Source organism: Lepidochelys kempii, chromosome 21 (assembly GCF_965140265.1).
Source record: "Lepidochelys kempii isolate rLepKem1 chromosome 21, rLepKem1.hap2, whole genome shotgun sequence".
NCBI lineage: Eukaryota > Metazoa > Chordata > Testudines > Cheloniidae > Lepidochelys > Lepidochelys kempii.
In genome coordinates this window covers 5,876,696-5,904,323 of record NC_133276.1, presented here as the reverse complement: position 1 = coordinate 5,904,323, position 27,628 = coordinate 5,876,696, and the positions used below count along the sequence as shown (strand labels likewise).

General features: G+C 41.7%; 1 protein-coding gene and 1 long non-coding RNA gene across 2 annotated transcripts; one reads left to right on the top strand and one right to left on the bottom strand.

The window, feature by feature from the left end:
- The first annotated feature begins 46 nt into the window (after positions 1-46).
- DYRK3 (dual specificity tyrosine phosphorylation regulated kinase 3) lies at positions 47-14,749 on the top strand. Its single transcript, XM_073320222.1, has 3 exons — positions 47-276; positions 2,672-2,787; positions 9,241-14,749. Exons 1-3 carry the CDS (start codon positions 237-239, stop codon positions 10,810-10,812), a joined length of 1,728 nt encoding a protein of 575 aa, XP_073176323.1. The 5' UTR covers positions 47-236; the 3' UTR covers positions 10,813-14,749.
- Positions 12,979-26,644, bottom strand: LOC140901410 (uncharacterized). Its single transcript, XR_012155841.1, has 2 exons — positions 26,330-26,644; positions 12,979-25,482 (listed from the first exon to the last, which is right to left on the bottom strand). It is a non-coding gene; the product is annotated as an uncharacterized lncRNA (long non-coding RNA).
- Positions 26,645-27,628: the final 984 nt, after the last annotated feature.

The window sequence follows — 27,628 nt, the reverse complement described above, 5'->3', positions numbered from 1 at the left end:
TCCCCACCCCTTTCCCCTGCCCCTCCCCCTCCCCCTCCCGTCCCTCACCGCGCAGGCGCAGTCGCGGCCGGGCCGGGCGGGGAGGCCGTTCCCCTAGCAACCGCCCGGGGTCCCGCCGCTGCAGCGGCCTGGGCCCGAGCGAAGGAGCCGCCGCCGCCCGACCTGGAGCCGCCCCAGCCTGGGGGCGCGGTGTGCGGGGCCGGGAGGGGGATGGGGCCCGCTCCCCCCCCGCCGTGATGCTGCTGAGCAGGAACCCGGAGGGGCCCCTCGTCGCAGGTAACGTGGGGCCCCGCGTCCCGGCCGGGAGGGGGGTCTCGAGGCCGGGGGGGGGGTCTCGGGGCCGCCCCGGCGCAGCCCCCCCCCAGTCTCTGTCTCCATGTGCCCGGGGGAGCCGGGATCGGCCTGGGTCCCCCCACCCCAGGGGTGCCCCCCTCGGGGGAGCGATGCACATGGGCGGGGGCCCCCCAGGGGCGTTGGCAGCGGGACCCCTGGAGCTGGGGGGGGGCGTGAGTAGAGGGATCACAGCACCACGGGGTGGGGGGGGGGTGATCCCTGGGGTGGGCAGCTGGGAGGGTCCGGAATGCGGGGGGGGGGCTTCTCATCGGCTCAGACAGATGGAAACCCCCCCCCGGGGGGGATGAGGGATTAGAGGGATAAAAATAAGGAGGAAAAGTGGTTGGCCCCATGCGGGGCGGGGGGGGGCAGCTGGGAGTCTCACCCAGGGCAGGGGAGCAGGGGGGTGAGATCCCCCAGGCGCCTCTGGCGGAGTACCGGGGCGGGGGCGGGGGGGACCGAAAGCGTGGTGGGGCGTGAAGCCGAATGACCCGGGGGGACGTCTCCTGAGGGTGCGAGCGACTGCTCGTCCCGGGAAGCCAGTTGGCAGCCCAGTCCTCCCAGGGGACTCCTGAAACTAGCCTGGACAAAGCGCTGGGGAACAGATGGTCACGAAGGAGCCCGTTCTGGACAAGGCGTGAAACATGCCAACAATAGAAAACTTCCTTCGGTGGAGATTTCAAATGATGCCGAGTTTCTTTTCAGTGCCTAGTTCTTCATCTTTTTTTCTTTTTTCTTTTTTCTTTTTTTTTTTTTTTTGGTAACTTTTGTAGCCTTCTCCTGTCGTTGTACATGTCACTCTCCTCGACCAAAAGGGGAGGATGAATACAGCAAAAACAGCAATTGGTTGTTAAAACATCACATTTTATCTGTGTAGCACTCATCTAAAGTATCGTAGGTGTTTTTACGGGAAAACAAATGTGGATTAAATGACTCAAAACAGGCCAGATTTCATCAAGACTTGGGCAGACTCTGCACAAGGAAAGGAACATTCCTGGCATTTTTCCTTTGGCAACTTATTTTATATTTTGGACTGTGTTTTCAATTAATGCTTGAAGTGCAGTATTCATTTGTTATCCTTTAAAGTAACTCACAGAGTCGAGTAGTTTTTCAGAATCCAAGTTTAAAGGAAGCTAGAGAGTTTCCAGAGATTAAGAAAAGGAACAGGATTTTCCCACTCTTCTACTTTGTATCTGCATTATATAATTCTGTAAATACATGTATTCTAGCATTCAGTTCTGTGACTTATACAATGTATTATTAATTTACTATTGAGCATCCTTCTCATATATCAGTATACTGTACAAAAGATTCCTAATAACACACAAGTTTACAAAGAGGCTGGTGATACATTGTTGTGAAAAAAATACCGTTCATTCTTCATACACAGCAGTGAATAAGCGTGTTTTCTGGTGGCAGATGAAATTGGCCGATCACATTTTGCCTTGAATTTGTAACTGGGATTTTTTAAATATAATTTCCAACTTCCCGGTTGTGATTGCTTATTTGGAAGAAGTGACTGAGTTTTGCATTTTGTCAGTAGAACTAAAATGAAAAACCAATTAGTTAAACTTTTTAGAGCAATGTTTTGATGTAAGAAGGATAGTATTTATAGCAATGGGAGAGGATGTCATATTATTTTGATATAACTATAGTTAGTACTTTTTGTCTAACTCACACTGACATTTTAAGTGCAGATCGTGATCAAAACTCTGGAGTTTTAATGTTAATTGCTTTTGCCAATTTTATTTTAAGTACAGTCACAGAACTTTGTCTATTACTGTAGAAATCGATAAAAAAACAATTCTTTTGCCAACCATTGTTAGTAGCAATGAATTTACTGACTTTGGTTCCTCCATGTCATATTTACAGAGAATCTACTTTAAAGGATAGTCTTATCCAGTTTTTAAATGCCTGCTCATTTTCCATTGCCACTCTAAAGACAGATAGTTCAGGATTATCCTTCTTTTTCCTTAAAATAGGATATTGGTTAAAGGTTCTTAAGGATGTTTTTGCACTGCAAAAAAATGACAGATGAGTCTAATTTAAGAGACGCTCCTATTTAGAAAAAAAAACAACAAGAATTTAAGGTTTGCACAGTGCTTTGTAAATGCTCAGTATCATTAAAAGAAATAAAACTGTTGAGTAGCTCATTAATATTTAGCTATGATGCTCTGGCTGTATTTTATCCAATAAATTAGCAAAAGGTGAATGTCTTAGCAAAAACTTTGAAGAATAATTAACACATGAGATAATTTTTAGGAGCTGAGACCAGTATCTTTTCGTGTATCGGTGCACACAGTAGTGACTAACTGGCTTCTATATTTGACATATTCAGCTAGGTTTGGAGATGGATTGTATGATTCCTACATGAGAATAGATCAAATTAAGTACCCAGATCCTACAAATGAAGAACACAGCCCTTCTGGACTTCCTTCACTTGGGAGATCAAATGTGAGTAATTTTGTGGCTTCTTGCATTGTGTTATCTGGTTGGTAATGAAATAATGATATAAACTAAGTAGTCACACAGAAAATTAATAAAGATAGATATTATAACCTTGTCACAGCTTGTTAACACGCTTGCTTTTACTAACTAGCAATAAAAAAAGTAATATGATACTGTGTGTTCAGAATCGAACCGGCTAAGTAACTCTGAATAAGCTACTTTATATTCCATTGTCCATGCTTTGATCAAGAAAGTTAATTTACAACTTGTTTGGGACCTCATGCCATAACACATCACATACTGATTATATGGGGGTTTGTTAATCCACAGCTTCTTTCTTCTTTAACTAGTGCACACTTATATTTATTGTCTCACATGGAAGTACTAGGAATAACAGGGGCATAATAGTAGAACAACAACCAGAGGTTCTGTTTTTACAAATGTGTGGTTTGTAGATGCACCCAAAGTAATACAAAAATATTATTTTTTTGTGGAAGCACTAGCCTTATCTGGCACTTTAATTGATAGCAAAATAACACTTCATAGACTTCCGATGTTCAATTTGTATTTTTGTAGAAGCTGTACATTTCTTAAACAGAAGTTTTGAATCATGTGATCCTTTCTTTAATTGTCTCAGCTGGACTGTAGCAGTCATATTCAGCTGTGTAACAGTCGTACTGTACAATGGTCTGGAAATATATTTAGGCTCCAGTTGAATTCTGTCTTAAATCTTGTGCTCCTTGAAAATTTGTGGCTAAAAGCCTGATTGAAGAAATGGGATGGATGAAGGGACAAATTTAAAGATGAACATATTGAGAAGTTAATAGAGTTGTGATCATTTATGCCAGCAATTCATTTGGCCGGCCTTCTTCCTCAAACACTGAGATGCCTATGTGTGAGAGAGATACATGTGTGAGCACACTGATACAAAAGAGCTGTCGTGCTTTCTTTAAATAATCCTTTACATGATTAACGATTGTGCAATTTTCTTGAGATATAAAGTGCTATATCTAACTTACAACAAATCCAGACATTTTCACAACTGTATTAAAATCAACTCTGGAACTAACAAGACATGCCAAAAATAGCCCCTTGATCACTTTGCTTCTGTGTCACATCTCTTCTTTTCTGCTTCATCTGTATTTTGTCTGTTTAGACCCGGGGTAGGCAACCTATGGCATGTGTGCCAAAGGTGGGACGCGAGCTGATTTTCAGTGGCACTCACACTTTCCGGGTCCTGGCCACCGGTCTAGGAGGCTTTGCATTTTCATTTAATTTTAAATGAAGCTTCTTAAACATTATAAAAACATTATTTACTTTACTTACAACAATAGTTTAGTTATATATTCTAGGCTTATAGAAAGACCTTCTAAAAACATTAAAATGTATCACTGGCACGCAAAACCTTAAATTAGAGGGAATAAATGAAGACTCGGCACACCCCTTCTGAAAGGTTGCAGACCCCTGGTTTAGACTGTCAGTCCTTTGGGACAAGGACTTTGTTTTCTTACTTGTTTGTAAAATGCCAAGCATTGTCTTTGTGCCATATAAACAAAACAAATACTTAGTAGTGTCCTGCTCAGCAGAAATTAGGAATGCATGTGGAAATGAACATTTTAAGCATTTTTTATGGGAAAACGTTTAGACTGAAGAGATACTTGGTTTCCTTTCTTCAACATTTTCTGTTTTGACATACAAAATTGCATTCGTATTGAAAACTCCAGGTACCTTCAAATGTGTCTCCTCTCAATCTTAGTTATATACAGTAAACTAAAAGTTTCTGCTTTAAGAGAGACACAGTTTTAATTTAGTTTGTAAAAATAACAGTTGAGACACTTGAAAGGGCAAAACATTTAGCAAACCAGCTAGCCATTTCCTTCTTATTCATAATGAAGTTTTTCTGAATATGTGAAAACCTCTAAGAAATCGTCAATGGAGTATCATTTGTGTTGTCTATCAAGTTTCTTGGCTGCTGACAGCTAATTTATGGCAAAAGTAAAGGGTGCAGTCACTAACTTATAAAATGAAGCCATTGGAAGAAGGTTGATGTGTTGATTTCAGACCAATTCTCCAATTTGCCAAGGTCATTTTGAATTCTAGTCCCATCCTCCAAACTGCTTGCAACCCTCCCAGCTTGGTGGTGTTCATCCACCTCATAGTAATTTCATCTACCATATTTTCCACATATGCTTATGAGAATGTTGTGGGGGACTGTGTCAAAAGCCTTATTAAAGACAAGACATATCTACTGTTTCCAATGCGTTCACTATGCCCATTATCCTGTCAAAGAAGGAAATTAGTTTGGCTTGGCATGTTTTGTTTCTGACAAATCCATATTGGCTGTTACTTATCATCTCATCCTCCAGGTTTGAACAAATTGCTTGTTTAATCATTTTTTCCAATATCTTTGAGTATCCAAGTTAGGCTGACGGGTGTATAATTCCCCTTTGTGAAGACAGGTGCTATGTTTGCCCGTCTCCGGTCCACTAGGACCTCACCTGTCCTCCAAGAGTTTTTGAATATAATCGTTTAATGGTTTAGAGATTGCTTCAGCTAGTTCCTTAAGTACTCTGTGGTGAATTTTATCGGGCTTTATTGACTTAAACACATCTCTTTTGTCTTTTTGAAGCCTTAGAGCTTTATTCACCCACCTGGGTACAGAGGGGTACAATTTTCTCCCTCTGTACCTCCTTCCAGAGGAGCCCTGCAAATTGAAGCTGCCATGGAGATGCACTGAATCAGCACAGATACCTGACAGGCCTTTAACAGTCATTATTCTCCAGTTATAACTTTTGATCAAATGCTACTGTTTTTAATACACTAAGTTGAAGTTAGTAGCATGTAGTAAAATAGCAGCACAGCTTTAAGCTCAGATGTGTTTTGTGAGTTGTTCAGGGCTTATAAATGTGGCAGGTGTGATTTGTTCAGCAGTACTGGTAGTCTGAAGTGTCAGAAGACTTCAGGATAACTCAGACAGCCAGGAAATGAGGACGAACAACTTTGTGGGTGGTTAAAACAATATATATTCTTAACTACCTTTGTCTATATTAAGGGGATAATAATCACCATTTTAAAAAAATCCTTTCCCCTTATTAGTATCCTTTTGTTTTTTTGTTGTTTTTTTTTAGCACATGTTTCAGGTGCTGGCTTCAATGAAACTGAATTAGTCAGTTTCACCTGCTGGTTCTCAAGCACTGGCACAATGCAGCAGTTTGGGTTTCTAGCTCTGCAAAGGATCACCATAGTCAAAGAATTTATAAAAGCATTTCTCTTTAGACTTTGTATTCCCTTTTATCCCCTTTTTTTTCTTTGCGGATCCTAAATGTTATTGCAAAACTACTTGCTAGTGCCCTTTGAGGAACATCATCATTTGGAGAATGGTTATACCATACTTAGTATGATAATTCTAGCCCTTAAAGTGTTGCACTAATTCCTAATTCTACAGCACTGTAACAGAAGTGTGTGTGTTACACTAAGGCCCTGTTTGTATTCTAGGATGTCTCATGAACAGATCTGGGTTGCAGGACAACAAATCAGTTTGTTGTCCTGATTATTTATATTCTAGGGCATCTTGATGAGTTTGTCTAGGATAGGAACATAAGATATCTGCAGGACGGTATATCAATGTGAGATTTAAATGTAAGTTAAAGGGTGTATTAGCCTTTTTTAAATGGTGAAACTCTGCCTTGACACCTTCATTCCTGAACTGTTTTTCAGGTATGAATTTTGGGAAGAGGGCAGGGGAAGGAAGAGAACAGAAAATGCATAGCAACTGGGAAAGTGGTTTGTGAGTGAAAGGAACTGCATGCAGGCAGGCACAGGAAGGAATCCTGAGTAATGCAGGGATGTGAGCAGCAGTGGGTCAGGCTCTATGAAATGCTTTGATTTTTTTGAGCTGTTCCCAACGTGCCACTAAAGAGTTAACCACCAATCTTGCTGCTTTTTAAAAATGTTTTTTGAATTTTGAGACAGTTCAGTGTTTTGCTTTTCAGCCCAACTTCCTTTTACATACTGGTGGGAGGCGTGTCAAATGGAGGTCATGCTGGGTACAAAATACTGAACTTTTTCTAAGCAGTTTTATTTGTATGTAAAATATATAATACTTCTTTAAAAATCAAGTGAAGTTGCGTGGGCTTAAAGACCTTTCCAATAAAGTCTTTCAAACACCTGAAATAAGTATTCTGCAATGGAACATTAAATAGCTGCTGCTATCTTTAGTGAAAGCTCTAAAAGCCTTTTGTTAAAAGGATATGGTCAGAAGTGCTCCTTCAATGGCTTTTCTTCCCTTACTGTTATGGATAATTCATCTGTTCCTGCTGCTTATTCCTCACCTGAAGTTCTAATTCTCTTGCGTAATCATTTCTCTGGGACCATTTATTTAGGGTTAATGATGTAGAAAAGGGAGAGGCAGCAAAACTTTCAAGTGACATACAATTATTTGTAAAGCCTAAAGAAGACTGAGGAACTTTGCAGGAACCTCATAAAGCTTGATAAATAGGCATTGCCTGATGGAAGATGGATTTTAGTGAAGTTCACTATAGCACATACAGTCCTGGCCCTTTAAAATCCTTCCTGCCTGCATGGTGGGTTAATTTAAATAACAGAGTTCTGAAACTTGTACAAAGAATATCCTTTCTTGTAGTACAGGTAGACTTTTCAAGGACTAGGGCTATGTGCTTAATCAAATTCTGATTGCAGTCATTAGTAAAAAGACATGGTCACACACAAGATTTCTGGTATGGAGGTAGGAGAGCAGTTTTTCAGACATCTAAACAAAATCCCAAAACAAAAACTGAACCTTGTTCCGAGTCTGGGTTCTCTGTTCATTTGTAAATTTACCATTTTGATCTATTTGCCTTTCATTCAGAATCTTTTAGTATCTCTCACTCTTATCTCAGCAATTCAGCCACAGGCTGAAAGAAGAAAGTGTTTATTGTATGTTTTTCAGTGAGTTCCTGGAAAGGTGCGTCTCTTACAAAGTATTGTCCACATTTCTGGGCAGACGTAGCACTGAATAAAAGGGAGATTCCAAAGGCCTAGTCATCACTGATCTGAGACAGGCTCCTAGAGGAAGTCTGCATTTTCCAGGCTCATGTCATGAAGTGCACACTAACATTTCAGTGCAGAGCCAGCAAATTAACTCTTACCCAGGATGGAGGACGAGGGATATTTGTGAAGTTGTTTTTGGCAAACATAATCATTGCTCTTATTTATTGACTGTTTTGAGATGGTGGATTGTACATAACTAAAAAGTAATTGGATGTTATTGCTCTGGAGCTACAGGTTTATTTATATTTTTGCTAGATTGCTAAGCAGCTATTTCAGTTTCAGGGACTGGGCTTGGCGCATGTCTCACATCTTTATTGAGATTAAAGGCCAGAATGGAAAACAGATGTTGCTGCACTAGTCCTGACTTTTTCAGCATTGCATAGGGTAGTATCTCATGTAGAATGCTGGGCAAATGAAAGGAGGAATAATCGTGAATGAGTGCATTGCCTTTATAAGGAAGGGATGGAATTTCAGAGAGCGCAGCATTGGCTAATTTTAACCCTGTAAAATTGACAAGTCTTAAACATATTCCACAATATTTTCCTACTAGTTGTATTGTTCTGTCTGCAACAAATTAACATCTCTTGGTAGATGAAAATATTTATGCCCAAATTATCTTAGAGCAGTGAGTGGAGAACTGTTGTGTTTTAGAACACTGGAAGGGGAGAAACAGAAACTTGAAGCTGGTATTCTTGGGGATATACACTGTATCCAGTTTTGCAGTCCGACATAGTAATGTGACCCTCTTTAAAGTCCGTGGGAATTGTGGATGCATATTTGAACATAAACGCAGCCTATTGTATCTTCTTCCTCTTGCTTGCTGTTGTCTCTCTTCCCCCATTCTTTTATCCTGTCCATCATGGATTCCTCAACCCTATCCCTCTTACTTGATATCCCTTGTATCCCCTCTGCACACTTTTCCATGTAATATACTTCCCCCCTCTGCACACACTCATGCTAGGTTGCATATCTCAAACAGGTGCAAGCTGCATCTGTCACTGCGTCATGTTTGCCACACCCACCTCCAAGACTAAACATAGCAATACTGGGCTGCACCACCTGCCCTTCTGCCGACTAGATGCATGATAGTGGGGATAGACATTTGTGCCCTTTTGTGCAAGTCTGCTTAAACTTTGCCTTTTCTGAACTCGACGATAGTATATTTATACATACTCCATTTTTAAAAGTTCATTGCATCTGGTGTACAATCACGTGTATGGCAGTGCATATAACTCAGATCATAATAGATAACGATATAAATTATGCAGTATATTTAAAATACATCTGCATTGTGAAAATAAATGTAAACCTAATGCTGATGTCAAAGCATTTTGTTTTATGTGGTATTTTAATCTTCTATCAATTTAAAAAAAAAAAAGTATTTAAGATTGGCTTTTTTTATCCCTATAGGTTACTAGCAACAAACTCACTATGAAAGATCATCCTCTGACTGGAAGTCAGGTCAAAGTTGAGCAATTATTTGAAGACTCTGGGAATAAGAGGAGCAGTACTCTTCAGTCTGCGGGAATCAGTAGTTCCGAAAGATCTCTTCCTTCCCTGTCAAAGGATAAAAGTATAGACAGCTTAAGCACAGCCAAATCTTGTGGAAGTTCATCAAAAGTGCGCAAAGCTATCTCTCAGGCTCCAGAGCAAGCAGTGAAGCAGTATAAACATCAGTTATCTGCTTTCGAGCAGCAAGAAATATGTAACTTTTCTGAAATTTACTTTGTGGGTCCAAATGCAAAAAAGAGGCAAGGAGTAGTCGGTGGCCCCAACAATGGAGGATATGATGATGACCAGGGTGGATACATTCATGTGCCTCATGACCATCTGGCTTACCGATATGAAGTACTTAAAATAATTGGAAAGGGCAGTTTTGGACAAGTAGCTAAAGTTTATGATCATAAACTCCACCAGCATTTGGCCTTAAAGATGGTTCGCAATGAGAAGAGGTTCCACCGTCAAGCAGCAGAAGAAATTCGGATTTTGGAGCATCTCAAAAAACAGGATAAAACTGGTAGCATGAATGTTATTCACATGCTAGAAAGTTTCACCTTTCGGAACCACATCTGTATGACCTTTGAACTCCTGAGCATGAACCTGTATGAGCTGATCAAAAGAAATAAATTTCAAGGGTTCAGTGTGCAGCTGGTACGTAAGTTTTCCCACTCTATATTACAATGTTTGGAGGCTCTTTATAAAAACAAAATCATACATTGTGACCTGAAGCCAGAAAATATACTTCTAAAACAGCAAGGGCGGAGTGGCATCAAGGTTATTGATTTTGGGTCCAGCTGCTTTGAGCACCAAAGAGTCTACACGTATATTCAGTCTCGATTCTATAGAGCCCCAGAGGTCATTCTGGGAAGTCGCTATGGGATGCCCATAGACATGTGGAGTTTTGGTTGTATTCTGGTGGAACTGTTGACTGGATATCCTCTTTTTCCCGGAGAAGATGAGGGAGACCAACTGGCTTGTATGATGGAGCTTCTTGGAATGCCACCTCAGAAGCTTTTGGATCAATCCAAGCGAGCCAAGAACTTCATCAACTCCAAGGGTCATCCTCGCTACTGCACTGCAACTACACATCCAGATGGGAAAGTGATCCTCAATGGCAGTAGATCACGCAGGGGTAAAATGCGTGGTGCTCCAGGCAGCAAAGACTGGGTGACAGCGTTGAAAGGCTGTGATGACCCCTTGTTTATAGAATTCTTAAAAGAATGTCTTAACTGGGATCCTTCTGCGCGCATGACTCCAATTCAAGCTTTAAGACACCCTTGGATTTGTAAGCGAATGCCCAAACCACCCAGTACTGATAAAAGCATGGGTAAACGGATATCTAACTACACAAGCTCCTTCCCGGGAATAGGCTCTAAGTTGCCTCCAGTAGTTGGAGTGGCAAACAAACTAAGGGCTAATTTAACATCTGAATCAAATGGCAGTATACCTCTATGCACTGTGCTACCAAAACTGGTCAGTTAATAGAAAATTATGTATTCCCAGAGTACATACCTTGTATTTTAATTATCTGCTAGAAACATGCAAGGTGGTGAAATGCAGAGGTTTTTAATGGATTTACTTTTCATTAAACACAATCTTGAATCAAAATGTAAACATTTCAAGGGCTAATTGTTTTATCAAGTTGTTTCAGTTGCAGTGTGGTGCATATTACAACACTTGATAGGTCAACACATCTGTTCTGGTGAGTGAGATTACACGAGTTAACAGTTGTGTTTAATAGCACTGTTTTTAAAAAAGAATCAAACCATTTCTTATCAGGACAGTTTCAGTGAACAAATGTTTTGTCACAAGACAGCAAGAAAAAAGCATTTAAAATTGTATTCTGTTGGACAGAATGAGCTCTGCTTTCAGTTAATTCCCAAGTGAACTTCTTAAATTTGGATGAAATTTTACAGATTTACTGTAAAGAGCACAAGTGTTTTAGTCTAAAAAGTGAGGATGTTGCTTCCCAATTACAAATTTATATTTGAATGATTTGGCTTCCCTACACATTGCTGGCATAGAGGGATCCAAGTTGCTGCATTCCTAAATTTCTTAGGCTGGGATTTTCAAAGGAGCATACAAGTACAATTGATGGGACACATAAGTTGTGTGTGGACCTAGGATCAACTTCTGTACTGGGATATGCACTCGCTATCCCCACTGAAGTCAATGGGAGTTGCAGGCATGCACAGGAGCAGAACTGGACCATAACATGAAGTATAATTTGCTCAGGGCTGTTGAAAACATTGTTTTGACTTAAATTTAATGTACACTTTTGCTAACTGGTTCTTTCCCCGTCCCTCCCAAAATGAAGATGCCCAGCCAAAATAAAGCACCCTTGCCATTAGAGATGTTTACAATACTGGGGTCTTAAAGTCTTTTTTCTGTCCTGCAGAGTGAATTCCATTGAATAACGTTGAAATCCTTTCAAAAATAGTCACTCCTTTTTGCTAGATAAGTAGAATTTTTAAGGGTCAGGACTGTAACCAGAGGTTGTGTGAGACAAGAGACTAGTCACTAAAAGAGTGGCCTAAAATCTTTTTAAACACAAATTGTCAGATTTGGTAAAGAGTAATAAATTTAAAGTATTGAAATGACAGTTTGTATGGGGGGAAAGTTGCTTTGTTTCTAGCAGTGTCCTAGCAGGTGGCTGAAAGAATGAGATGCCTCATATGCTGTTTTGAATGCTTCAGATATATTCTCTATCCCTCCTCTTCCACCACCACCCCCCCCCCACCGGCAAGAATGTGAAACGTTGTTATGACCAATAGAGACAGCAGCACAACTTGTCAAGATTGTTACTCCTCAGAGCTCCATGGTATGGGAAGATTCAGTTACAAAAACATCTGATCCCTTGCAAAGTGTCTGAACAGAGTTTTAAATACAATTTTAGAGCTTTTACAAACAGAGCATTTTAAATTTAACAAGTTTCTCTAGAGCAGGTTTTGTGTTAAAACAGGGAAACCCTTGGTTACATAATTATTGGTGTGATTTGCAAGATATATTGACCAAACAGCTAAATCCCAGACTTTCTCTCTGAGAGGTTGGAAATGCATTTTTTGCTCTGTTGCATTTAGTTGTATTCATCCATGAAATGTTTGATGATAAAAGGCCCAGTCCTACAAGTTGGTCAGCATATCGCAGGGTCAGGACCAAAATTAGGCTAAAAGGGCTTTGGATCAGGCTCACTGATGGTGGCAAATGACTTCAAACTGTTTGGTAAATACCATTGTAAAAATTCAAGAAGGCAGAGCACAAATTGCATATATATTTATTCTGATCTCTAAATTCCAAACTTTCCCCCAGGAAGTTGACTCATATTAAGGGTTCTACAGTCCATGGCCTTTTCAATTTTGTTGTTATTTTGTCTTCAATAAGCTTAATAATCACATTAACTGAAAGTAATGCAGCTTTGCATTTATCCATACATTGGTTAATATGTCTCAAATGCCACTACATGTGGTCCTTCTATGGTCATGTTGCACTTTATAGCAATCTTCCTCAAATGGCTGGCTAAAATAATTTTTTATTTGAATAGAAAGTCAAGCAAGCACACTTTTATAAATGCTATAAGATGCCTATGGTTTTAGCGGAATTGAATACATATGGAGCATCTTCAGAAGCAAGAGTATTTGCACAATGCGAATGAAATCTTTGGAGAAACACCACAGGAGCCATGGAAGAATATTCAAGACAAATGAAAAAGAGAATATTATGTATATGAGACAAATTATCATTATTGCTATTTATATTCTGATAGCACCTATAAACTCCCTTTAAGGATTAGGGCCCCATACACACAAGGGAAAACAAGTGTCTGCTCTGGAGAGCAATGAACATGGGTCCTGGATGCTGGAGGTTTTTGATCTGTTAAAATACTGCACGAAACAAGATTATTTTAGTCTCACTTCTCCTAGGAACCAAGAATACCGTAGCTACCAGTTTAGATGGCTTCTAATGTTACACTTCTTGTCTAGGTACAGTGCTGTCATTTGAAATGTGTGTTTATAAAGCAGGAAATATAACAATGGCAGAAAAAACACCACTGCTTTTACCAGAAACATTTGTTCACCTTGGCCCCAGGTAAGCCAGGTACCTAATCACATGCTGAACTTTCAGCACATGAGTAATCCCATCTAACTAGGACTACTCACATGTTTAAAATCAGGAACATGCTTAGGTACCTTGTTGGATCAAGGCCTTTGTCTGTATAGATGTAGCAGATAAGGAAAAACAGATCACCTGGTATGTTAAAAGTGTGTTTAATATGGAAAAAGTAGCTTTTTGTTGGTACTGGTGCATTGTCCTCTGTTATTTTCTCTATTTTGCAAATCAGCAAGACCCCAGTGGGTCTCCCAGGCATTAGTGAGGTTCTACTGTAATTTAAATCATGTTCACCTATGACTCTAGCACAAAACAAATGTAATTTATTGAAGTTTATAGTAAAACCATAACATCAAATTTCTAAGAATTTTTAATGGATTAGTCCAAACTTCATTTTTAAAACTTCCTTATAATGTTCATTATGTTTTACAACACATAATATAGACTCAGTATTGTAAAGAACATGCGCTGTTTATTGTGTGGTTTTTAATCCTCTTTTAAGAAGTGTGGATTGTAGCAATTTAGTTTAGTGATATTTTTAATTTAAATTACTGAATAAGAAGACATAAGCATCACACGTGACATACAACATACACACTTTTACACTGGGGCAAACTTCATATGACTATCCAAGATGCAAGGATAAACATGGTTCTATTTTAAAAGTCAGGTGGGCAGTGGAGTATAATTCTTCCATTACAGATTAGGATAAAACACAAACATTTAAACACAACCTGCATTTAGTACTCAAGGTTATGTTACGTTCCTTAATAGGTTTGCTCTTACTAATACTGATTATTGAGAAAGTGTTTTTTTCACTTTTATACTGATCATTCCATACAGTTGGCATCTTCCACATACTGCAGTTACTATTAGAATTTTTGTTTTTTTCTTCCTACCTAGTTTGAGTAAGACTTCTAGTCTAGTGACAATTTAAGAATCTAAACTAATTGGACGGCATTTTTAAAAGGGGTTTGAATTCTGAGAGAGAATTTTTGTGGAACTGTGGGTCTGTTAGTCAAAATCTGGTATAGTTCACTTTGACTGTGATCCCTTTGGACTTGGAGGCGGTAAAAAAAAATCTAGTATCTTTTTAATGGTAAACTGACACTACTGGTGCTTCATTACAGTGATCCTCTGAAAACTACCTCTGAATAAATGCTGGGTCCTTTAAAAAGGCACCCACTACAAACCACAACCATCCCCCCATCATTAGTAATGGCTGTTTTGGTTGTGAAGCACATACATGATGATCTCAGCAGTGTCTTACTAATCCCAGCCATACAAGCAAAAGGCTGATTCTGCACCCAAAGCTCTGTGTTGAAAACGAGAGATGCCAATCCCCTGCCTGACAAAGTCTTTAATGCCGTAGTGGAAGTGAAGAGCCAAAATAATACGGAAATATTTTCAGTACTTTAATGCACTATGTAACAAGATTAAAGACAGATGCTGTGTACCCAAAACTTTTTTTTAATAGACAACCCTGTGGGTCTGATTTCCCTCACCTGCCCTATCTGAGCTGCTGTGCACCTTCACTAGGAATTTTGGGTGCTCTGCAATTGTGAAAATTGAGCTCTTGAGTTCTGATACACAAGGTACATCCCAGCTCTTTTCAATGAATTTATCATGCTGCTCTTTTTAGTAAGGAGTCAGAGAGATTAAATTTATGTATACGTACGTGTGTGTGTGTGTATAATATTTCCCTTAGAAGAACCCACATCTAGTCTGGTATAAAACTCCCCTGATGTCCTATTAAATAAATATGGCTTCTAATTACAACTCCCACCATAACATGCAAAACACTTGGCTCCTCAGAACAGTCTTGTATAGGAGAACCTTGTTCTATCTGCATTTAAACAGGGTGCATTTACTTTACACCATATAACACCCTCACAAATTAGCTAACTAATTGAAGTCTGTTGCTGAAAGAACAAACCATGTTCCCTGTTCATAGAACTGTGCCTTATTTTATGAGCCTGCATTTGTCTCAGTGAAATCAAATGACTAATCAGGGTTTCTTATACATAGCAGCTGTTCATACTAAATGTCAATACGTCTAAAGAATTTACAGGTTAGCTTTTTTATTATTGTAAATTGTTCTGAGGTGTAATATGGTGGAGAATGTAGAAAACAGTAAGGTGCATGTGAACTTAACATTTTCTCTTTGTGAAGGAACACTTTTGAAATAAGCCAGTTTTAAACTATGTACGTAAATGTAATGAACAAATATTTCCTAAAATTGTACTTCAATTCATTTTTTTAAATAAATACATAATTTTCTTTAGCAACAGTCTGTGCAAATTCCTAAAAGAAATACTTGACTTTTTTTTTTTTTTTTTAAAGTGCATTAATTGTTTCTGGATGGTATTAACCTAACTTGCATTGGCCACTACTACCCTCTGTGGCACTTCACTAGAGCGCAATTGAAAAATGTCAGCATTTACAAGAGATATTTACCATGTGGTAAAATGCGGCATGTTTTGCATGCAGAGGGAGGGAACCACAAGATTAAGTGAGAAGGAAAGCAAGCTATAATTCTACTAAAAACCAACCAACAACAGCAACAAATAAAAATAGCAAGCTGTACTGTAATTGTGAGGGAAAGGAACTAAAATATCAACTACTTGAATCTGAACCTAAAAATCTTTTTTCAGACTGGAAGTTTTCACCTTCGCTGTATACTTAAATCTACTCTCCTTGAATCAGAGGAAAACGTACTGTGGACATCTACAATTTCAATATGTTCATGCTAAATGTGAATGACCTGACAAATGTTCTCATTAGCAGCGCTACATTTGAACGTCTCAAAGTTTTGCCACAGCATTCTTGAGTCATCACTTATTTAATCCATTGGAGGTTTTTGTTGTGGAGCCAGAATCCCTTTAATCCCTAGGCTGGAAGGAAAAACCCAGCAATAGCTACTTAGGAAAGATTTGCTTTTAATAGAAACCTACATTTGTGTACAGTGGGCTACCCAGTGAGATATTCGAATAGTTTGAAGCTGAAGTCACACTGCCATAAAAAGACCTGCGTAGCTACAGCATACACGATTAAATCCTGCATGTTTCATAAAGAAGCACTTAATTTTTGTGAACTCAGTCCCTGCCCATTATTGACCAATGTAACCAACTGAACTAAAACAGAAAAGTATATTAGTTCTTCAAATGATTGATTTAAGGATAGCCTTCAATTAGGAGACTTTTACAATGGGAGACCGAGTGGATTTTCCTATATAACTCCATTGAATGGCAATTTTTTAAAATGAAAACAAACCTGTTTACAGTCCTCGGTTTGTTGTAAAATACCCATTGAAACTTGAGTATATTTTAGATTTTTTTCGTAACTAGTTCCTGCTCTGCTTGTCTGCCAAGAGCATTTATTTTGGTAGGACTTTCACTGTTAGCAATGTTTTTCAATGAGGCTATTATGTGAGTTTGTAGTATTCTCAGACATAGTGTCCCTTGAAATATTTCACATCACTCTGTCGTACTGTGTGTTACTACAGTATTAGACAAATTCTGAAATTGAGAGCAATTACAATGTGCAGTACTATGCACTCCCAAACAATTTTGTTTAATGCTGCAGTTTAAGGAAGCAAGGAATTAAATACTAAAGCTACATTTAAACAGCAGTAGGGGCTTCACTTTGACCTATTAAGGAATGCCAACATAAGATCTGGATCGGTCTTTGTGAAATTAATTATTCGAGTAGTTGCTTGCCAATAGAAGGAAGAAATTCACAATCTGGCCTGTAATTTGTAATGTGAGATATGTGCTTCCACTGTAGAAAAGCTAGCGTTTACTAATTAATCTTGGATTATTAAAGAGAAAAATTACACATTTAAGATGACAGTCATAGATCACTTGGGCAGGCAGAAGATGGAAAGATTTACTTTTCCATTTAGCAATATTTCTTTCGGTTCAATGGGCTCAGCTTTTCACTTTGCATAATAAGAAGGCATTGCCGTTAGACATAGTGGGACCATTTAGCACAAAGTGATTTAAAAATGCAACTGCAGTCAATTTGGCAAGTGAGTTATTGCTTAGCACAGCTCTGTCTCGAGTCCCTAGTGTTTAGTGTCTTTTTTTTAAGCATGTACGTTGAAATTTTTAAAGCAGCCTAGTCGATTTATCTAGATGGACCAAGATTTTCAATGTAACTAGTAATTTTGAGGCCTCAATTTTTTGTGATGCCCAACTTGAGACATCTTAAAAGGAGCTGAATTTTCAGAGAGTGGGTGATCAGCATTCTCTAAAGATCAGGCCCCTTTAGGGTGTCTCAAAATAGGCACCCAAAATCCCTAGCCACTTCTTGTGTTGATATTTCTGGCAGATATGTCTAAGCCTCAGCCGAAGGATTAAGCTGCACTGGTGCTAGTGATATTGGGAGTGCTAGTGTACTGGTGCCGCTGGCATTTTAAGGACTTTGCCAATTAGAGCTGCTCTAAATAGGGTTCGATGACACAGTGCTTAAAAGGCCAAGGGCCCCGAGCTCCCAACATTGCTAACGCTGGTCGAGCTGAATCGGTGTTAGCAAGTGTAGGAAATGGTCGCAGACTTTTCCTCGTGGAGACAAGCCCCTTGTGTGTCTCTAGTTACAGGAAGTCTGTGGTGTTTCAGAGGTGCCCAAACAAAGGTGGACAATGCCCCATGATCCCACTGCCACCAATGGGCTGCCAGGCAATACCTTCTACAAAGCACCACCCAGAACTTTGAGTTGGAACGTTCAGTAGAAGTGAAAATGGTTCTGAAGTTGCTGCTTAGTTCCTACTGTCTAGGTACAGGTCAGCAGCCTCCCGTAACAATGTGGGTGCTCTTGATTCCTGCTTATAGACAGTTCCTACTGGGAGGGAGAGCAGAATACCTGAGTCAAGATTCTCTGTGGATCGAAAAGGAGAATTTTGCCCATAACTTGTTTGGCTTTAGGCATCAGCAAATAAATTTGTTGTAGCTACAGTTTTATAAAAGCTTTAGGTGAATCGTGCAAACTTTTTGGTTACAGAAAATGAATGGGTGTTAAGCGCTATTTTTACCTTCTGTCATATTAATAAATAAAGTTTTATAAACACTTCTGATGAATCCAGGAGCAAAGATGCCCAAGATCAAAGATGCTTTTTTTTTTCTCGGGTGATCATGCTGTTGTAGTAGCAAGAATGCATGTTCTTTGGCTTGGCTGAACTTGAGACACACCAAACATTTTCCACCCATACCATCGCTGTCTCTCGCCAGTGTTTATAGCGAGGTAATAAATGTGCCTAATTTCCGCAAGTGGCAGACATCTGTGGTGCAAGGAATCCATGCAGTCTGAGCTTATAAGGAATGAGATGCAAGCAAAGGGAGGATTGTGAAACTGAAGTGGGAGTCTTTCACTGATAATGCAAAACTGCAGGAAGGAGTCACTGGTACTTTGACAAAACGAGTTTTCCTCTTTTCCCCACAAACGAAGCTTCAGATGAATTTTCCCTCATGTGCACCTTAGCTTGCTTAGGCTGCAAGGACAATGCTTTTCTTAATCAGCAGCGTCTGCACGAGATGCTTGCAGACATAACCCTGCCAATTCCTGGCTGCTGAGAACAGCTCTTAAAGATGACAAAGCATCAGCCCCTTCCTCTAGCCGGGGAGTGAAACCATGTAAGGAGTTGCATTCCTCCTGCTAGCTCTGAAAACCATATGTTCTTTCGCTTTGAAAGTGGAGATCGCAGAAAAGCACATTTTTGTTTTGTATTTGCTTTGTTTTTGGTTTTTGGGGAAGGGGGATGGGAAGCAAAGACATGCCTCTACCACAGAGGATAAGGGGAATAAAAGCATATCTAAGAGTGAGATGGAATTAAAGAAATAATGCATAATTAACCTGTGGAACTTTTTGCTGCAGGCTCTTGTTAAGGCAGATGATTTAACGTGAGATCTTTTAAAAAATGGGTTAAATCCTGATCTGAAGAATGACATCTGCAATTACACCACCCCCGTTACCCGTCCTCATTCTTCAGTGATAAGCTGACCACTGTCAGAGGTCAGGAGGAACTCCTCTTCCCCATGGTATGTTATCACACAGCTAGATTTGGTACCAGGGGTTAGGGGTGTTGAATTTTCTTCTGATGTATCCAGCGGTTAGTGACAGGATTCTGGAGCTGTTTAACTTATTTATTATTTGCGTTATAGTATCTATCATCTAGGAGACCAAGTCAGGGATCAGGGCCTGGTTGAGTTAGGCACTCTGTGGACAAGTAGCAAAGAGGACAGTCCTTGCCTTAGAGAGTTCACAGTCTGCAAGGCAGGTAGTTGCAATAGGAGGATGACACAAACAGTTGGGCTAGGTTGGAAGGATGAGGTAACAAACAGGATGTACCCAGTGCCAGATCTGATGAGCCCTATGTTACTAGTTAGATACGGGGTGGGGGGGGGGAGGGGGAAATGGGCATCTTGAAGAAATATAAAAATAAGACAAAAGTTACTGATGTGATTCATTGTGGGTGACTGTTCTCATTTGTCTAGTATGGCCCTGGGCACATTGTGGACTAATTTAAAATGGTAATATGCTCTAAACCTTTAAATAAGTATCCATCTTCCACACAGCAACTCTGCTACAATGTTTGATTACAGTAGCATTAATGCTAAAAGCTGTCAGCATCTTTGCAGGATGTTGATGATGGATGACATAAATGAAATTATATTTGAGCTCTGGGTAACTGACATACTGGCCGTAATGTCATCAAGCAGGAAAGGTCATGTAAGTAATTTACACCAGTGGTTAGCTGCACTTGACATGTCAGTACATGGACAATCAAAAAGCACAAAATAAATATGTGCAAGCAGAGATGGCTCTTCCCTCTTCCCCCCCCCCCCCCCAGGCAGGTTGTATATTCCTCATGAAATCACCTTCGTTACTATTGTGTCATGCAGGGTTCATTCATTTGAATGTTGTACAGCTTGCCTGCTCTTATTCGAAATGGGATAGAAATGGAATGGAGACAGTGTCTGCCTTGGGAATCAGGGGCTGCATTCGAGCACACGTTCTGCAGATGTGCTCATGAACAGTAAAGATGCCTTCTCTCTCTCAGCACTTGTGTCGAGCCTGCGCTTCTCTGGGTTCCTTCCTTCGCAATCCTATTAATGGTGGTGAGAGCACCTTCGCCCCTGCAGCTCATGTCATTTCCAACAGCCTCCCTGCATCTCTTGAGCCTTCTTCAAACCTCACTTGAAAACCTTGCCTATACAGCTTGATTTCTTTCTGTATCTTCTTCTGGAATTGCATTGTGAACTAATGCAGTACATTATATATGTTTTATTAGAATACTAGCGCGGGCAGCTGTTCGACTTATGAAGCCTAACTTGTGTTACATAATTCTTGTAAGAATATTCCTAATTTTCTGTTTGGTAGATTCCACACTTTATTCTCAAATGTGTGATGTGATCTGTGATGCCCTGGTCTGAAAGGCAGCCGATGAGAGGAAGCATAATGTAGTCGTTAGGGCGCTAGCCTGGGACTCTGGAGACCTGGGTTAATTCCTGCTCCACCCCCGATTTACGTATGACCTTGGGCAAGGCATTTAGGGCCCAATTTTTAAAGCTATTTAGGTGCCTAGAGATGCAGATAGACAGTGGGATTTTCCAAAGCACCTTCATTGCAGTGGGAGTTTGAGGACGAGGCACTTTCTCCTGCTAAGCACCTGCATCTGCATCTTTAGCTTTTCAAAACCAGAATAGGGGTGGTTCAGATGCAGGTTCCAAAGCACTAGACCCATCAACATTCAAATGAGGGCGAAAGAAGAAGATCATAGATGGGCTTGGATAAACGCTTCTAGTTTTGTGTTGTTATTTCTAGTGGAAACATACCATGTCACATTGGCTTGACAAAGATGTCCTATAATTGGGAAAGGAGCAAAAGGAGTTTGGTTGGACAGTGTGCACAAAAATCACAGTTCGGACTCATTCCTGCACTGAGAGCATTCAGCTCCTTGGCTTTAATGAAAGTTGAAGGTGCTCAGGAATTGGCAAAACTGGATCCTTGATCCCTTGAATTCTAGGTTTCTGTCGAGAATAGCCTGATTGATGGTAGACTCAATGGAGCAGCAGGAGGGTCTATATTCAGCAAGGACCTGATTTTTCAGAAACCCAGCGTCCCCACAACTTCAGCTGACGTCGTTGGGAGCTAGGGGTGCAAACCAGGAGATGGGTCTCGGGAAGGAGATAGGGAAAGAGCTCTAAATAAGCTAATCTGACTGCGCTATAGAAAATCATTGATCTTTTTCACAGGTCCTTGCTGACCTGTGCTGTGTATGCTCACCCAGTGCTAAGTTTAAGCCGCCGTCAGATTTGAAATGTATGGCTGCCAATGGGATTTTTTTTAAGCATGCAGGTTTCTGCTGCATAGATGCTGGCAATGGCAGCTGAAGTTTCCCATGCTGCCACTGACCTCTTCCATGGCCTAGAAGCAGTGGTGTCCAGGCTTGGTCCTGACTGAATCTGTGGCTGCTGTGCAGGCTGATACATTGTTAACGCGGCTTACTGCCTGCTAGCGAATTAGCTGAGCTTCAACTGCAGCCTGCCTTAGGCATCAAGCATGGACCAAAGGTAGCAGAAATCTCACCAGGGCAGCTGATCTCATGAGATGGGAGGGGATGGTGGAAGATTTTGGTGCTTTAGAATCTACAGTGGAACTTTAGCCCCGATTCAACCTAATCCCCCTCTTAAACCCAATCTAAACCTGACCAGCTCCCAACAAAGCATGGAACAAAACCTGCCTTTCTGTTCCTGCTGCCAAGGTTTCTGCATGCAATACCACCCCCTTCCCTGTTCAAGAAGTGCATGGCCTTAGGATCCAGCACAGGGGGCTTTCACTCCCTGTGCACCCCAGAGCACAACTCTATAGGAGTGCATTGTACTGAGTCCTGGGCAGTGTGTAGGTAGCAGGGGCGTAGTGTGAGTTAGGACTGGCCAGGGGCCAGGACATAGCTATCTGAATCCACCAGCTCTTGCCTGGCGTGGGTGGGCCAGGGAAGTCTGAAGTGCTGATCATCTATGCTGCAGCCCCAAAGCTGTGATAGTGGCTGCCGAGTGGTTTGGGGTACTAAGCTCAGCTGTTCAGCTGTGGAGTGGGGGATGGAGTTTGCCATCCTGAAAACTCTCTCCTGTTGCTCAGGAGTGTCTGCTATAAATAGACACACATGGAACACCACATCAGTTTGAGTGATGCTGGCAACAGCAGCCCCACTGGGGCAGCAGAGACAGCAGGGGGGCCAGTCCATTAGCATGCTGGCTAACTGACTCCTGCTGCATGGCCTGCCCCAACTCCATACACCAACAAGAACTGGGCCTGTTCCAGGCCTTGTTGATTTCTGCTTATAAGAGACTTTAAATCATCTCAGGATGGGCACTACACCCTGACTGTTTAAGAGTTGTGTTTGCAAGGCAGTGTTGCTGAGCAACTGGGGCTGGGGGTGTGGGGGAGAGGGCGGGACATCAAACTTGTAGCTATTCCTGTCCTAATTTCCCCAAAGGCTGGGAAAGTGCCCAGTTCTTGCTCCTTTGTTCTTCAGGAGGGTGGTTGTCTGTTCTCTTAGAGCTTGCCTACATGGGAGAGTTTTCCAGTCATACTGGTATAAAAATAGCAGTGTAGTTAAATTGCTATAATGCTGTTGTGTAGACACTTCCTATAGCAATGGAAGGGGTTCTTCTGTCTCTGTAGCAAATCCTTCTTTGAGAGGCTAGATCAATGGAAGGATTCTTCCCCTAACCTAATGGTGTCCACACTGGGGCTTAGGTCAGCCTAACTACACAACACGGGGCATGAAATTTTTCCCAGTCCTGAGCGATGTTATTAAGCTGACCTAAATCTGAAGTGCCAACCAGCCCTCATTCCAGAATGATGGGCTTTCTGCAGCTTAACTTGAACTGATTCCAAACGCCTACAAACTAAACCAGAGGAAGGCACTGTGAGAAGAGAGTCTGCAGGGGGATTTATATCCAGGTAACTCTAGTGATTTAAATTCACACTCTGCCTTATACTGGTGTAACTTTCCAGTGTAGACTAGACTCTGATACTTTTACTGAGGCTGAGTATTAGTACCTTGCTCCTCACACAGACCCTTTCATTTCAGTATGATGACTTGAAAAGTAAGGTTCTACTCAAAGTGAATAAGGGTATCTCAATCTAGCCCTTACTTAGGATTTCGTTTGTTGTTTTAAGCAGGGACGCCTTGTAGATATAGGGACAGGCCATCAGCTATGGCTCTGCATGAGAGATCATCTGCATGGCCAGATTTTGGGATCGGTGACTTAGCTTGCCAGTTTTTTGGAGTCAGGAACCAAGTCTTTCTGTTTGCCTTATGAAACACCCAGCACACCCTTTGGGTTATCTAAAAGTAACAGTATTGTCAGTATGGGGAAAAAAACTGCCATTGGTGAGGAGAGATCTGAAGTCAGAAAGGTTATAAAGTGGCAGAATCATAGACATGTCTGGCTGAGAGGTCGTCAAATCCAGCCCCCTCTGCTGAGGCAGGACCAAGTAAACCACCTAGACCATCCCTGACAGGTGTTTGTCCAACCTTAAAACCTTAAACGCTCCTTAAAACCTCCAATGATGGGGATTCTACAAGCTTCCTTGGAAGCCTATTCTAGTGCTTGTGGAATGATTGCTACAGAGAGCAAAGGGCATTTTAATTTCTGATGTCTTTTAACCTGAGCTGCAGTCTGAGTGTGACTTTCAAATGAGTTAGGTGCCCAACTCACCTTATATTTCAATGGGATTAGGGCTCCCACCTCTCTGTCTCTTTTGAAAATCTCACCCGTCATTCTTTTTTCTGTCGTTCCTTTCTTCTGGCACCATTTGGCCTGCTCTGGGCATGGCTGCAGCGCTGGTATGTTTCTGATGATTGTTAAATCCCTGTTGGTGGTGATTAGGGGGATGGGGAAACCTCCAGCTATTTGTGGGGAGGGGGGCAGAGGTAGGAGTGCACAGCACAGCATTCATTTTCCAGCCAGCTGGTGCTGATTCGGGACATTTTCGGCCATGACAATTGCATGGAGAAAAGCCACTGAGGGATCAGTTACATGTGACTGCTATAGTCACAGTGTATGCAGCCGAGTTCCAGCTCCCTTGTCTTTCTATTTTGCACTGTGAGAGACACAGACGGGTTGTTTGGAGAAGTGACAAGATGGCAAGAAAAGAGTGGGCAAAACCAAACCCCCAAATTCCTCCCTCTGGATTCCCCTGTTTTCCCTATGGCAATGTGATCATATGGTCCATTGCAACAATTTCCGTCCCTCTCTTTAGCCACTGTAGTGGATTGTAGGAGTCAAGCATGAGCCTCTGACACAGCCCAGTGTGATGGGATTTGCAAGAACGACATCGACCTTTATAAATATCTTTGGGTGATTCATATTTCCTATTAAATTAAAACCACAGGATCATGCATCATTTGGACTGTTTGTTAGTTAAACCGTATCTAATTATACACAGTCGATAAGTCAGCTCCTGTGCAAATATTTTCTGTGAGTCCTGACCTCATTTTTCCCCCGCAGTGGGTTGATAAAGAATCCAGCATTTTCTGAAAGATGGGTCACTCAATTCCCAAAGGGCCATGACAAATTCAGGAGATGGGGATCTATGTTAAAGAGTGAGTGGTTGCAGGCAGGAACTGAAATCCCATTTAGAGTCTTCTCCTGGTGCTTTAGGCAGGCTCCTTCCCAGCTGGAAAATAGTAATCTTTTGGGATGGATAAGAAAGCAAGCGGTGTGGGCCAATGAAAAGAGCTGGAATGGGAGTCAGGTGACCTGAGTTCTGTTTCTAGCTCTGCCACTGACCTGTAGTGTGACCTGGGCAAGTGACCTGCTTCAGTTCCCAATCTGCGAAACGGGGACAGAGATCCTTACCTTCCTTTGTAAAGTGCTTTGAGATCTCCCGGCGAAAAGCTGCTTGTAAGTAGTATCCCTATTGCATCTCTTCATATGGAAGCAGTTCTGATCCCTTTGCCGACCCATTTGCTCACCTCTCATCCTGCTAGCACAAGGCAGGCTCTTTCACTCTGGACTCACTTTTCTCTATGACCTTAAAAAATAGCCCCACTTTGTCTTATTTTGACTATGATGAATGCCCATGGCATGTTTATTGTTCAAACAATCTTTTCAGTATCAGGAACATATTATCAGGGGCATATCTAGCGGTTTTGCCCCCAAAAAAACAAACCAACCAGTTCCCCCCCACACACACACACACCGCTGGGGAATCAGTGGAGCAGATCCAAAATAAGAGCCCAGGGGCACAATGCGTATGGCAGGGACCCTGCTTGCCCAGTCCTTGAACTGGCCCTGTGTGTTGTATGAGCATGTGAGTTAGTCTCAGAGCAAGGATTTGAACTCTCTAGTGATTAGAACACAAGACTAGCCACCAGGCTCACTAGTGTTCTAATCCTGGCTTGGCCACTGTGTGATCCGGGCAAGTCACTTAACCTTGCTGACTCTATTTCCCCATCTGTAAAGTGGGAATAAAACCTGCAAGCTATTAGGGGCAGGTACTGTCAGTTATAACATGTTTGTACAGCACCTAGCACAATAGAGCCCAAGTTGGCTGAGGCCTTTAGGTACTACCACACCAGCTGTATCTGTTTTAGGTACTTTTATGGCCTTTATTATCATAGTTTGAGCACCCCACATCCTTGAATGTATTTAAATGTTTAATATACTACTACCCCTGTCATATATGGTGCTGAACTTGTGGAGGGCTAGGCTGTGCGGCTAACGCTGTTTGCAAAACCACTGGGATGAGAGTAAAGCATGTTTAGGCTCCAGGACGCAGCCTGTGAAATTGACGCGGCAACCAAAACTCTCTGGAAATGTAAACAAAGTCCTTCAAAACCAAAAAAGATTATTTAAGAAAAAAAAAAAAGAAGACACACCTCACTTAGCTTGCTGTTGCTATTTCTCCGGGTTGCTATGTAAACAGGTTTATTTCTGGCTCGCACTGCATACCAGGCTCAAGCCGGGTGCGATGTAATCCTGCATTATTGGTTAAGCATACCGGGGCAGACGCGTGGGTTTCAGAGCAAAGCTCCTCCAGCATTTCCTGGGAACAGCTGCTCTGCGTGGCCCATGGCAGTTGCAGTCTGTCATTTTCGTCGCCTCACCAGCCAGAGTGTTTTTCCACAAGAGAACGTTCCATCCGCTGCGCCACCCACCTCTTGGAGAGCAGACACCTGCTGCGGGACGCAGATAAGAGTGGCCAGGGAAAAGACTGGGTGTGAGTCAGTAAAGCTACGCAGGGGAGGTGCCCGACCTTTCGGGTGGGAAATGAACGACAGCTGCTGCCTTCACTTTCCTGTTTGGGTCCATTAAGCTGGAATCAGGAAAGGAACCTAGGTTGGTCCAAAGAATCAGTGACACCCCAGGACTTTGAAAGCAAGCTGGTATCAGCGGCCAGCAGCAACAAGGTGACAAAGTTAGGGTCGTGTCACTGTAGTGTCAAGAGACCTGGGTTCCCTTCCCAGCTCTGCCTGCTGTATGACCGTAGGCAAATCATTTCCCCTGGTGGTGTTCTGTAGTCACTCATTAAATGTGACCACATACCTCTCACTGTTAGATTATTTGTATTGTGCCTCAGAGACCATGTCAGGGACCAGGACCCCACTGTCACCGTACAAACACAGAACAAAAAGATGATCCCTGACGAAGGAATTTACAGTCTAAATGATCTGGATGTCTGTTTTCTCTCCCACCCTTTGTATTGTCTGTGTAGATTGCAAGCTCTTAGGGGCAGAGATTGTTTCTTAGCGTGTGTGTTGCACAATGCGCTGCACAATAAGGCTTCAACCACAAATAATGGAGGCTACTAACAGTGCCAGTGATCCTGTTGCACAGGCGAACCAGGCAGTGTCCATGCAAAACTGCTCTATTCGTGATGTGCAATTACCCCATTTGTATGCACACATGCAGGATTTGCACACACATTGTCATGGTGGCATGACTGTGTTTGAGGATGTGGCCTTGAATGTGTCATTGGTGGCTAAGCATGTGACATGTCAAGGGAATGAGCTTCCACGAGCAAAGAGACAGGGCAGCTATTTCTGCTCGCAGTTTGATGTTAGGGTCCACCAGATATGGCTGTGTCTGACCAGCTCTGGACCCATGCGGAGGGCAAGTGTAAGGCCTACAGCCCAACTTAAGTCTCACTATCTTGCGGGGTTAAGTTGGACTTAAGT

What these genes read in the sequence shown, in the direction of transcription:
- DYRK3 (XM_073320222.1), top strand. Translation starts at nt 237, where the DNA reads ATGCTGCTGAGCAGGAACCCGGAGGGGCCCCTCGTCGCAG. An exon ending in GGAGGGGCCCCTCGTCGCAG is followed by an intron (nt 277 to 2,671) that starts GTAACGTGGGGC and finishes TGACATATTCAG; the next exon opens with CTAGGTTTGGAGATGGATTG. An exon ending in CTTCACTTGGGAGATCAAAT is followed by an intron (nt 2,788 to 9,240) that starts GTGAGTAATTTT and finishes TTATCCCTATAG; the next exon opens with GTTACTAGCAACAAACTCAC.